Source organism: Ranitomeya imitator, chromosome 1 (genome assembly GCF_032444005.1).
Source record: "Ranitomeya imitator isolate aRanImi1 chromosome 1, aRanImi1.pri, whole genome shotgun sequence".
Taxonomy (NCBI): domain Eukaryota; kingdom Metazoa; phylum Chordata; class Amphibia; order Anura; family Dendrobatidae; genus Ranitomeya; species Ranitomeya imitator.
The window spans coordinates 550,646,721-550,660,011 of NC_091282.1; the positions used below are offsets into that span (position 1 = coordinate 550,646,721).

Here is a 13,291-nt window from a genome sequence, read left to right on the forward strand (position 1 = left end):
GATGGACAGGCCCCGACAGAAGATTTACAGACTTCCCAATAAACTTATCTTTCATCAGTTTTCTTATGTGCATTAGAAGGACTTCTAAGTCATGAAATATACATGCATGTCCCCTGCTTATCTGAACAAGAGTTTAATATACAGCTCTGTACATCAAAACCCTGTCATGGGCAGCCCAATCTCCAGACCTGAACCCCATTGAAAACCTCTGGAGTGTAATCAAGAGGAAGATGGATAGTCGCAAGCCATCAAACAAAGAAGAACTGTTTACATTTTTGTGCCAGAAGCAGTGTGAAAGACTGGTGGAAAGCATACCATGAAAGCTGTGATTAAAAATCATGGTTATTCCACAAAATATTGATTTCTGAACTCTTCCTGAGTTAGAACATTAGTATTGTTGTTCTAAATGATTATGAACTTGTTTTCTTTGCATTATTTGAGATCTGAACGCACTGTTTTTTTTTATTTTGACAAATTTTCTTTGTCAGAGAAAAAAAAATGTATTGCTTGGAAATTCAGAGATAGATTGTCAGTAGTTTATAGAATAAAAGAACAATTTATATTTTACTCAAAAATATATCTATAGAGAGAAAAATCAGACAAACTGAACATTTAGCAGTGGTCTCTTAATTTTTGCCAGAGCTGTAGAAAGTGGCGGCAGCTATGGGCCATCAAGATTGTAACTCTAATGGTAAATGCCATAAGTAAAGAACAGAGATTCATTATTATACAATCCATGTTAAAAGGGTTTCCAGAACTTTGAAAAATTGGCAATGCTAAAGATATCAGTATATAAAGCTCCACTGCTCCAGTGGTTTCCACCAACACCAGAAGTGATGAAGTCCCATCCATTAATCACTTGACTTCTGGGGCAATTGATCAGCTTCAGGATCAGATGACTGATGGACAGAACATCATGACTTCCATCCTTGTTTTATGATCCCTTCCCTCTCCCAAATTTTGAGAAGTTCTCGAAAATCCTTTGAAGAAAATAATGTAATATCAATATTTAATATCAAGATTTGAATAAATGAATTAGATGAAAAAAGCAATAACTGCAATGTTATCAATAACTAAAATGATGACTTTGTAATGCAAGTTATTTTCTAGGCTCTGCATTTCACATGTATAGTACTGAACACATAACATTTTGTAAAGTGATATATTTGAATGCATTCTTACGTGGATGTACTCCCCTACTATCCTTCACATCACTGGAAACGGATGGGGATTCTGCATGAAGTAAGTAGTTTATATTCCTGTGTGGTTCTGTTGAAACTTCAATACCACTGTCTACCCAGTTATCAGATGCAACAAGTTTCTGAAGTAAATGTTTTCCAGTTATAGCCATACTTGCTTCCTCCTGGGCAAGAACATTTTGTTTTGAAGCTGGTTCTTTGGTTGGTTTTCCTAAAGGATCTGATTTGCTTTGTTGGATGCCCTCTACCAATGTGCTCACTTGATTTCCTACGGGGGAAGATGTACTTCTTATTTCATTTCCCAGCTGAACTGGGATAGTTGGTAGTTGAATTTCATAGAATGAAGAGGCCTCCACATTATTACCTATTCCATTCATATTCTTCTCAGACTTTAAAATATTCTGGTCATCAAAAAGCCATGTGTGCGATGGAGAATTGTGAACATCTTCAGAAACAGAGTTTATGTTTTTGCTTACCTCCCGCTCGTCAGAGTCTTTCCTAATTATGGAAATTTCTTCAGAAGATTCTGGTGAGGACTCCTCAAGAAAATCTCTCCAACTGTTCTCTCTTGGGTTAGATTTCCTGTCTACAATATTTAATGACCAGTCGTCTTCTTCCCTCTTAAGATCACCAGACTGGCTAGTTCTTCTTCTAGCTATGTTTTGAATTGTCTGTTGTGTTTTGCTTGATTTTTGTAGCTTCTGAATTGGAATATCTGTGGTGGAAAGGGCCTCCGGTATCCAAGAATGAGCTACATCTGATTCTACAGCTTCACGGGTCACGGTATGTTGTTGCACCTCTTCAGTAAATGCCGAGACTAGTTTCTCTGAAGATAATACACTCATTTCCTTTGCAATTCCCATTGAGTGCATGGGTGTTACTGGATCACTGCCTTCCATTTTAAATCCATGTATTGTGGTAGATATTACACTGTTAGTGGTAGGCAAGGCATTATTAAATTCCAATTGTAATGTCTGTCCAAGCTCTTGACTTTGAAGTTCGGGTTTTATCAGCCTGAGGTCTTCCTGTGGCAAGAACACTGGACCTTGTTTCTCATTCCCTAGTGGAGTGGGGGCTGTTGCTTGAAGAGCTGTTGAGAGGCAACATGTCAAAAGGATAAATTAGAATCCTATCATGCTGAACGGGGATAGAAGCCATCAAACCAAGCAAGAAGCTGCTCTTAATTCAGCAGTCAATTCATAGCAATAGAAAAATTTAGATTATCCAGGCTCTGTTTCTATTTGGAAGCGCACCAAAGATGCTAACAGGATTAGCATACTGACATGCCACAAGAACTTGGTTTATTATATGACAATGCAATAAATATTTATGGAATGCCTTTCAAATCTCAATTTCCACACAATTATGTATATGACATTTTGCAGTTACCTCTGCTGTGGTTTATAGCTGCAGTTCTGAAATTACTGGCTCTCATAGAGACTATGTCATTATATTATAATGATAAAAATCTCTGCCTGTGTCTGTGCCAGACACTTCCCCAGGTGGGAGCTTGTGTGAGATATATCCCCTGCCCGTCTTGCCAGTTTGATTTACTGCACAACACGTTTGCTGTATGCTGATTTTCTTTTGCTTTAACTTTTTCCCCAGGAGAGATTGCACTCAAAAGAAGTCTACTTTATTTTACATGATTATCTTAATTTAGTAACTAAATGGTACAGAGAAAAATAAATACAGTAGAACAAATTTCAGCAAGATAATGCAAAGAAGAGCAATTAAGTCACTGAACTTCTCCATAAGTCGGTAAAACATATGAACTATACGTGCAGTAATTAGAAGATGAAGCCATCATTTCTTGAACAGATGTAGAAGGTTCTTGTGATAGGCTACTTTCACACTTCCATCGGTACGGGGCCGTCGCAAACCGTCGGCCCAATGTACCGACGGACGTTGTCCAAAATAGTGTACAACATGGGCGGCGGATGCAGTTTTCAGACGCATCGGCTGCCCATTATGAGTTCCGGGGATGAGGGGACAGAGTTTTGGCCGCGCATGCGCGGTCGGAAATGGCGGTTCCGACGGATAAAAAAAGTTACATTGAATGTTTTTCCATCACAACGGTTCACCAAAACACGATGCATCCGTCGCACAATGGATGCAACGTGTGGCCATACGTCGCAATGCGTCGCTAACGCAAGTCTATGGAGAAAAAAACGCATCCTGCGGGCAACTTTGCAGGATGCGTTTTTTCTCCAAAACGACGCATTGCAATGTTGGCCAAATGACAGAAGTGTGAAAGAAGCCTTAAATAACTGAATTTTTTTAAACTAAATGTAATGTTTGTCTAATCATACTTCTCTGTCTATGTGTTATCAGTTCACTGTAAGGCTACTTTCACACTTCCGTCGTTTGGATTACGCCGCAATGCGTCGTTTTGGAAAAAAAACTCATCCTGCAAAGTTGCCCGCAGGATGCGTTTTTTCTCCATAGACTTGCATTGCGATGTATGGCCACACGTTGCATCCGTCGTGCGATGGATGCGTCGGGTTTTGGCGGACCGTCGGCACACATAGCATTTTACATTTAGCCCAAAAACGTCTGCTTTGGTCTTATCCGACCAAAGAACCTTCTTCCAATTGCCATGTAGGGAACACAGCCAGCATGTGGAAGAAGGTGCTTACCTCACACCTGAGCTAGTCACTGAAAAGGGCAGAACATTAAAAAAAGCATTAGCCATATGTTCCAAAGCCAGACCCCAATAGCAATGCACTACAGTATGCAGCAGATAAAGACGGGTGCAGCACAGGTGCAAAATACTGATGAAATAAAAATACTGATCAAATCATCATTCACACACCTTCCACTCATGGAGAGAGTGGTTGCATTGTACTATAAATGCACATGCATAAGGCTTCTATAGAGTGCCAGTTACACAGATACATGTAATGCACATTTTCTGGTTAATAGCCTATCGGTAACACCAATGAAATCATACAATAAAATACAGTAGGCTACATATACATTACACCGGGTATATAAGAATTTGTGTACTTGTATATACACCCTACTGTATACATAAAAGTGTAAGGGAGAGCTTATGTCTGTAGCAGTAGTATTCACAGACACGGTTGAATACGGCTGAATGCAGCTTCACCCACTTGCACGTCAAGCCCACCAGTGAGGTAAGCCCTGCCCACCCATGAGATTTTGACATGATATGACAGGAAGCCAGGAGATTGTCCACCAGGAATCGTGTGACCAGAAGAGCAGCTAAGGTTACAACAGGATTTGGCAAAGCAAAGTAATTAGTGAAATTCTTAAACATGGCAGTTAGATCACACGAAAGGAACTTGTAAAGTAGTGGCCAACCCTTGCACTTGAATTAAAATGCTAATTTCTCATAATGCAGCAACAGATAAAAAATTTAAAGGTTTCCATGGATTTAGCTTTCAAAGACCTGTATGTCCATATAAGCGGTTTGGGGGGGAATAAGACTTACTGACAGATGTCCGTTAGGTTACATGTTTGCTTACTACCTGCACAGAAGGACAAAAGGAAATGCGCTGCACTCACTTAGATGTAATATTTGTTAGTATTTTTTTCTTCAGGAGGATAGCAGAATCTCCAAACCTTCCCTGCAGCTGTTTAGTGTGCTAAGCTCAGTTACGGCTTTATTTCAATATCCTTGCCTGAAGCCTTGGGACGGCACAGGAGACTTTGAAGAGTGCCAGTTGTGGGATACCCAGATTAATCCCCTTTTCTACTCCATATGCTGGTGTATATTTCAATAAGGTCATAATTATTTATCTGATTAAGACTTCCATCAAATATTCATTGGAAGGATTAGTCAGGACAAACGTATTGATTTGAGTAAGTCAATTTTTCCAGCATTCCTAATTCATTCATCTCTCGCCATGTAACCTTCTAAAGCCCCTGTATCATTTTCACGCTATGTGACTTTTACTGCTGGGAAATATCTGGTCCTATAAGGATGAAGAATTGTTTGTAATAAAGCTCTTATAGGAGTAAATTGTCATTATAAGTATTTATCATACCTGGGAGCTTTAGAAGCCGCTGAACTGTGAAGGCTTGCATGTAATTGTCCATGAAGATGGTTTAGGTTTGTCAGGGAAAAAAGTCATTATTGGCAGGACTTCATTAACCTGATGTTGTACATATCAAAAGGTATAAGCATGTCATTTGTAAATAGATAAAATGCTAACACGATAGAGGGAAAGAACGTCTTATCATACACTGTATTGGGAAATCTGAGAATATGTCCTGCCATTTGTAACATCACCGTGAAAACTAATAATAATCATATGTGGGTAAAAGGTACCCTTAACTGGATGGTAACGTACGTGGCAACAGGGATAATACAAATGTATATATATATATATATATATATATATATATATATATATATATATATCAATGTAAATAGTTTTTCATGCCAGGGGTGTGTAGGAAAAAATGCACCGAATTCTTCAAGAGGCAATTAATGAATTCAGTGCATCTTATCAGTGCCTTGCTCTGTGCGCCTTGCTAAAAATTGTACTCCAGTCAAGGACTAGAATAACATTTCTGGTGTAAGAAATGTCACCACTTTTGAAGAATTTGACTGGTTGGTGTGGCCACACCCCATCCTGTGTCCCCTTTTGCTCCACCCATTTTGACGGATCTGCCAGAAACTGCTGTGAAAATGCCAAAAGTCACCAAATTTTTGAGCAGTTTTGCAAGTTTCCAAAGTGTTTTACCAATTTTTTTGGCATAACCACATCGATGAAACAGTGCCATAGTTTTGAAAGGACTAGGGTTTATAAGTGGTTACATAAAACAGTATATTAAGAAAGTGTATTACATTAGAAAGAATCCTGCCTGTAAGAGGAGTGAGCTGTCAGTGATTATAACTTACCCTGAACAAAGAAACATGTTTGTTCTATGAAGATTGCTAAAATGTGAGATATTGTTATAATGGAGGGTTTTTTGGAGGTTCACATAAATGCCTGTTGTCACTCCATGTACCAAATCCTGATGGTATAAAAATGTCACAATGTCAGGATTCTGCTCTGTTTCCAGCTTAAGTGGTCATCAAGTGACCATGATTATGCTAATTCCATACCAGCGTTCAGGTGCTGACTAGCTTCTTATCCATTTCTCTCCAAAGAATACGGAGAGAAGCAGGAAAAGTTTTTAGTTGGCACATAACCTCAAGTATGAAAAAGGAATACTTGTGGTCATTGTCAATAAAGCAGAATCCTGACAGTGTGCACATTTCAAACTTTCAAGATATGGCAATCTGTAGTCATAAAAAAGCAAGTGAAGAAATGTGGTGCCTGAAAAATCCATTTAATATTGCTATGATTTTTTTGCCATTGTACCCTTAGATTCTGGGCACCACCATTAAGAATTGGTAAACCGTGTGTTAGGAGTCGAGTTTCCTCTGCTGCACAGGGGGAATCTCGATCCATGTCTGCTGCGGTCTCCCATTCAGCATCGGCCGCAGTGGGCTCTGCTCAGCGGAGACGTCGCTCCCAGCGTCTCGCTGGGGCTGATTCGGTGCATAGGGTCACTACTGCCTTTTCTGGCTTTCCTATGGTACCCTGCACTGATCTGCGGCGAGCGAGCCTCTCTGGGACTAAGTCCTTGTTTACTCACACTGAGCATGCCCAGGGCAGGGTCTCCCATTGGAGGTCGAGGGCCACATGTTCGGTCACATGCTCAGGTGCTGCAGTACATTCCATTGGTCCTCCTGGAAGGTCCTGAAAGGGCAAAACATGCTCAGGTACTGCAGCACTTTCCATTGGTCCTTCTGGAAGGTCCTGAAAGGGCAAAAACTTCAGTAGCAGCTTCCTGTGCTGCAACTATATAAACTGCGCATGACCGCACGGCCATGCGCTAGTATTGTCTTGAAAATATGTGTGTGTGTAGATGGATGTATGTCGAAGGATGAAAGCTCCTAAATATCCCTCCCTAGTGTTGTTGACTGTTTGCAGATGATGGTAGCTATCTAGCGCCCGACTAGCCATCAGCACAAAACACACATAACAGCGTCTAGTTGCTGTGACCGCCTGTACGGCGCCGTGCGCTTTCCTTGCCCAAGCCTGGGTGGTTAGCGGCGTCCGTTTGTGCGGCACGGCTCGCACTCTCGTGCCTTTACTTACTATTTCGATAGTTTCCTTACACACCCAGTTGCGGTGTTGTGCCAGCAGTGGTCTAATCGGACTTCAATCCTAGTTGGGGTTGTGTTCGCTGACTTATTGCTCGCGCTCTATGTGCGGTACCGCGGTCCTGTGACGCAACAGGATCGCTTCCTTCACGCAGGGTGAAGTTAACCCTTGTATGTATACTTATAGTACCGCCATATAGTCCGTCTTACTTAGCAGCAGGTATTTTCCTGCATGGTGGATCCCGGGTTGCGAACGCACCAATTCCATCTAATAAACTATATATTTGGTGCGTTCCGCCAACCCTAACACCGTGTTGTCGTTCCTGTGTTATTTCCTAACACCAGCAAAAGCAGAGGTGTCAGACTGAGGGTACTATTGCACTATTGAATGTTGTGAAAGTAGAAAGGCCTGTAGGTGTGGTTGAGGTGTGTACATTTTGTTCCATGTTTTTGGTCCCCCTTTTGAGTGTGTTCACAATAAGCAATTGGGAAACCAAGATGTAAGTAGTGACTAAAGTACAGCTTCTGTTAAACCAAGTTGTGGATAGCAGGTTTTTTCAATGTGGATTTGGACTGTGTTAGGAGGGAGCAGTTCTCTGTTTTCAATGGTTAATAGTACACACTGTGGATGGTCAGTTGTGGTCATGGCAGCTAAAAGGTTCGTGGTTACAAAGAACTCAGAAATGACGATAAATTGTTATAGAACCACAGAGATGTTAAAGCATTGTGCAATACAACAAATAAATGTCTACACTCTACACACTTTAAGATGTGGTAGAAAAAAGCCTTCCCAAGTCTCATAATGGCTTGTAGGTAAGGGCAAGAGCCATCAGCCATAATGGATGTAACCTGTCTACTACACCTGCAAGCAACTGTTCTTACTAATCTAGAGTATTTGACCACCATGTGTGATAGCAACTGTCAAGCTCTGTACTTCAGCTAGATAATGCAACTGTTCTGCTTTATATCACTTAAAGGGAACCTGTCACCTGAATTTGGCTGGACAGTTTCCCTTTAAAGCCACAATTATAACCAAGAATCCTGTGCCTCACTGTATGAAAAATAATTATTATTGCATCGTAGCAAAAATGTGATGTAACTTTTTTAGCTGGGTAAGCTGCCATTTGTATACCTCTTCCGTCAAACGTCTAATACAATCCTGTTCAACTCACTTTTAGATAAGGATAATTGTAGCATAGTACACCATTAACCCAAGCATTGCTACTATTATGCTCATTGATACACAAGATGTTCCTCATCTGCCCGTCATATAGGTAATTTTGCCAGAGGATGCTGTAGCCAACCAAATATATCCTTTTAGTGGCCACATAGGAAAATGTGGCAGTATATGGCAGACATTCAGATAACTGGATAACTGACTTTCTATGTAAAAAAATGGACAAGCTGTCCATTTTTTTACTTGGAAAGTCAGTTATCTGAAATTTGACTCATAGAGGAAGGAATTAAATGGGGACCGTCCGCTCATTATGATGTCTATATACCTACCAGAGTATAAGGATAGTGGTTTTTTTCATGAAGCAACCCATTTAAAGGGAATCTGTCAGTAGGGCCAACCCTCCTAATCCGTCTAAATGGGCTTGCAGGTGATAAGAAGCTGAATAAAATGCTATCTTGATATCTGTGACCTGATGTCTTATTCCAGAGAAATCCATGTTTTACTTATACATAAATGAGCTGTTCCAGGCTGAGAATGTGCCACCAGAGCTTATTTTAAATAAAAGGGAGCATGTGTTAGGGCTGGCAGAACGCAAAAGCAATTTCCCAAAATGCCATAAAAATAACCTTTATTTCAAATATTAAAACCATATGTGTGCACTTGAAAAAACCATCACCAATGAATACAAGCATTCTACAGGAAAGGCCGGGACAGTGTCAAGCCCTATGCTCTCTAGATGCACCCTACCTGCCTGCGGAGGTTGGCACCCTGTTTTCCTATGCCGTGGCGCCCCCGCTCCTCGCCGGCTCTCCCTGCTATCGCTATAATACCCTACTGGGACAGGGATAGAAATTCTCACATACACAATGTGTCGATATGAATGACTTGGAAAGATATGGGTATATCAGTATAACTATCTAGCTAGAACTATGATTCTCAACTAACTTGGTAAACTGTGTCCCTAGCTCCTCATAATAGGGTTTTAGCCTGAAAAAACAAAGGCAGGCAGAAATGCTCCAGTAAATATTTATCAAAGATAGGACTAGATAACCATGTCACCTCGGTTTGTTTTGCATACACTAGGGTCTCAGGGTGCTGTTATGACAATAGAGAGGGGTATCTGCTGTGATATCCAGGCACACCTCACACAACATTCCAATATTTAAATACCAAACCGCAGCATTCATGTTATAGTGAGTACCTAAAATAGCCACACACTGTACCTTTTATTGATAACATAGTAATTTATACGACCCCAGTGCAAACCAGACCTCTAGACCAGAGGTCCCCAACTCCAGTCCTCAAGGCCCACCAACATGTCATGTTTTCATGATTTCCTTAGTCTTGCCCAGTTAATAATTGCATCACCTGTGCAATGCAAAGGAAATCCTGAAAACATGACCTGTTGGTGGGCCTTGAGGACTGGAGTTGGGGACCTCTGCTCTAGACCACATTACTAAGTATGTCCTATGCCAACATCATATCCCTTTAGACTCAACACGTTTCTCCCCTTCCAATTTTAAGAGGTTCATCAGGAGTACATCCAGATATCAAAGGGTTACTTAGCTTATGTAAATTTTCAGCATGTCAGCGATGTAAACAGCTGCATCACCGGGCCGATCCCCTATCCTTGTAGCGCTAGGGTTCTAGCCTGCCTTTGTTTTTTCAGGCTAGAACCCTATTATGAGGAGCTAGAGACACAATTTACCAAGTTAGTTGAGAATCATAGTTCTAGCTAGATAGTTATATCTATTATATATTATATATATATATTATAGCGATAGCAGGGAGAGCCGGCGAGGAGCGGGGGCACCACGGCGTAGGAAAACAGGGTGCCAACCTCCGCAGGCAGGTAGGGTGCATCTAGAGAGTGTAGGGCTTGGCACTGTCCCGGCCTTTCCTGTAGAATGCTTGTAATCATAGGTGATGGTTTTTTCAAGTGCACACATATGGTTTTAATATTTGAAATAAAGGTTATTTTTTATGGTATTTTTGGAAATTGCTTTTGGGGATTTTTCTGTGAGCCTAGTTCGATTTACCCCAAATAATTATTTTTTGGCTGTGAAAGATTAGTGGGCTGGCAGAACGCACTGAATAAATATAAAGATAGTAATAAGGTGCGATAGCAGCCTGGGGTCCACTGTCAGAGATGGAACCTGCTGCTAGGTAATGGCGGCACTATATGGTGGTAATACTCCAGAATGAACACGGGTTCCCTCACCCGGTATGAACTAATGTGAACTCTGTTGCTTCACAGAGTCGCAGGGAAACAAAGGAAACTCTGTGCCCTGTTAGCAGTCACAGGGTGCAGCAGATGGACGCTAGTAGGAACCCTGAAATTCACCCCCACTATGCTGGTGATTGATCTCGCTCTGACCCTCGGTGGCTTTGAACCCGCGCCTGAGGATGCCCTGAGTCAGATGCTGAGATCAAGTGGGAGTTCCCACCCTACACTGACCGATTGTCAGGACTAATTAAAGATTTACCGCACAGAGTGCGCACAGAGCCGCTCTGGCAGTGGCTGCTATTTGACGCAGTAATTCGTGTCTGGTGCTGGATGGCACAATCTGGCACTAGGTAGCTCAATCACCCAAGTCCTTTCAACAACACTAGGGATGGGAATGATTAAGGAGCTTTCACCAGTTTCAGTCATACATCCACACACACACGATTTCAGATTTATACAAGTGCATGGCCGAGCGGCCATGCAAACGTTTTATAGCTGTAGCCTTCCGGGACCTTCCTAGTGATCCAATCGGAGATGCTACAGGACCTGAGCATGTGACCCCCGACCTCCAATGAGAGGTCATCCCATGGGCATGCTCAGTAGAAGAAAAGCAGGACTTAGTTCCTGGAACGTCTGTTCGCTGCTGATCAATGCTGGTTACAAAGGCTGAGCCTGGAAAGGCAGCTGTAACCAAACGCACAGTATCTGTTTGAGCCAGATGCTTAGATCGATGTCTCTGCTGAGCAGGCTCCACTGCATCTGGAGGAGAATGGGAGACCACAGCGGACATGGTTCGAGATTCCCCCTGTGCAGCGGCAGGAAATTGACACCTAACATTATCCTTCCTCCTTGGGCATCGCTACGTTTGAATGCAGCAATGAGCTGAGGAGCCCGAATGTACTCAATAGGCTCCCAGGAAATGTCCTCTAGGCCATGACTAGTGTTGAGCAATACCTTCCGATATTTGAAAGTATCGGTATTGGATGGTATCGGCCGATATCCAAAAAATATCGGATATCGCCGATGCCGATACCCGATACCAATGCAAGTCAATGGGACACAAATATCGGAATGTATCCTGGATGGTTCCCAGGGTCTGAAGGAGAGGAAACTCTCCTTCAGGCCATGGGATCCATATTAATATAAAGAATAAAAATAAAAAATATGGATATACTCACCCTCTGACGAACCCTGGCTGTCACCGCTGCAAGCGTCTGCCTCCGTTCATAAGAATGCAGAGAGTGAAGGACCTTCGATGACGTCGCGGTCAGGTGACCGGTCACCTGACCGCTCACGTGACCGTGACGTCATCAAAGGTCCTTCACTCTCTGCATTCTCAGGAACGGAGGCAGACGCTCGCAGCGGTGACAGCCAGGGTTCGTCGGAGGGGTGAGTATTTCCATATTTTTATTCTTTATTTTTTATATGAATATGGATCCCTGGGAACCACACGCACCGCACACGCCGAAGATGACTAGGAACTTCCGATTCCGATTTCCGATATCACAAAAATATCAGAACTCGGTATCTGAATTCCGATACAGCAAATATCGGCCGATACCCGATACTTGCAGTATCGGAATGCTCAACACTAGCCATGACCCTTCCAATCCACCAGATAAAATTTTTTGCCGCGTACCACCTTACACCCAATGTTAGCGCTCACCCCGTAATCGTCCGTGGATGAACCCGATATCCCGGCAGATGACTCAGAAAACCGGGACATGTGAACGGGTTTTAGGAGGGACACATGAAAGGTATCTGTGATACATAGGTATGGAGGAAGAGCCAACCGGTAGAACACAGGATTAACTTGTTCCAGGACCTTGAAGAGACCTATGTAGCGAGGTGCAAACATAGTGGACTCAACTCACAGCCTAGTGTTATGGGCAGAGAGCCACACTAAGTCGCCAGGAGCAAAGGCCGGAGCGGGGCACCGGTGTGCATTGGCAGAAACCCTCATTCTCTCCTTGGAGGCGTGGATGGCATCATGTGTGCGGTTCCAAATGTCACTTACCTCCAATGGCCAGTCTGCCACCCTAGAATCGGTGGATGACACGGCATAGGCACAGGGGCACGCAGATGCTGGCCGTAGTTAAGGAGGAATGGGGTCTGCCCGGTGGAGTCGGCTATGGCATTGTTCAATGCAAATTCCACCCAAGATAGCAAGGATGCCCAGTCATCCTGCCTGGCAGAGACAAAATGTCGCAGGTATGTGACCAGAGACTGGCTGGCCCTCTCTACCAACCCATTCATCTCGGGATGATATGCTGAAGAGAGATTCAGCTCAATGCTGAGTAAAAGACAGAGCTCTCTCCAGAACCGAGATGCAAACTGGGGACCACGGTCACTGACAATTTTGTCAGGCATACCATGTAAGTGAAAAACATGCTTAATGAACAACGCCGCCAAGGCCCATGCAGAAGGTACCCGCGGTAGAGGCACCAAGTGCACCATTTTGGAAAAATGGTCTGTGACTACACAGATAATGGTGCAGCTACGAGACTTGGGTAAGCCCACCACAAAGTCCATCCCAACGTCCATCCCAACCATTTCCCAGG

General features: G+C 42.8%; 1 protein-coding gene across 3 annotated transcripts in view; it reads right to left on the reverse strand.

Moving 5' to 3' along the window:
- The window catches only part of NCAN (neurocan), a 380,863-nt gene that overhangs the window by 146,302 nt on the left and 221,270 nt on the right, over positions 1–13,291 (reverse strand). For 2 of the 3 annotated variants that reach the window (XM_069767701.1, XM_069767702.1), the window contains exon 7: positions 1,183–2,289. The exons of the other annotated variant lie outside the window; for it this stretch is intronic. In XM_069767701.1, coding sequence (XP_069623802.1) covers positions 1,183–2,289 — 1,107 coding nt within the window. The remainder of the gene's footprint in view (positions 1–1,182; positions 2,290–13,291) is intronic. 3 annotated transcript variants of the gene reach the window in all.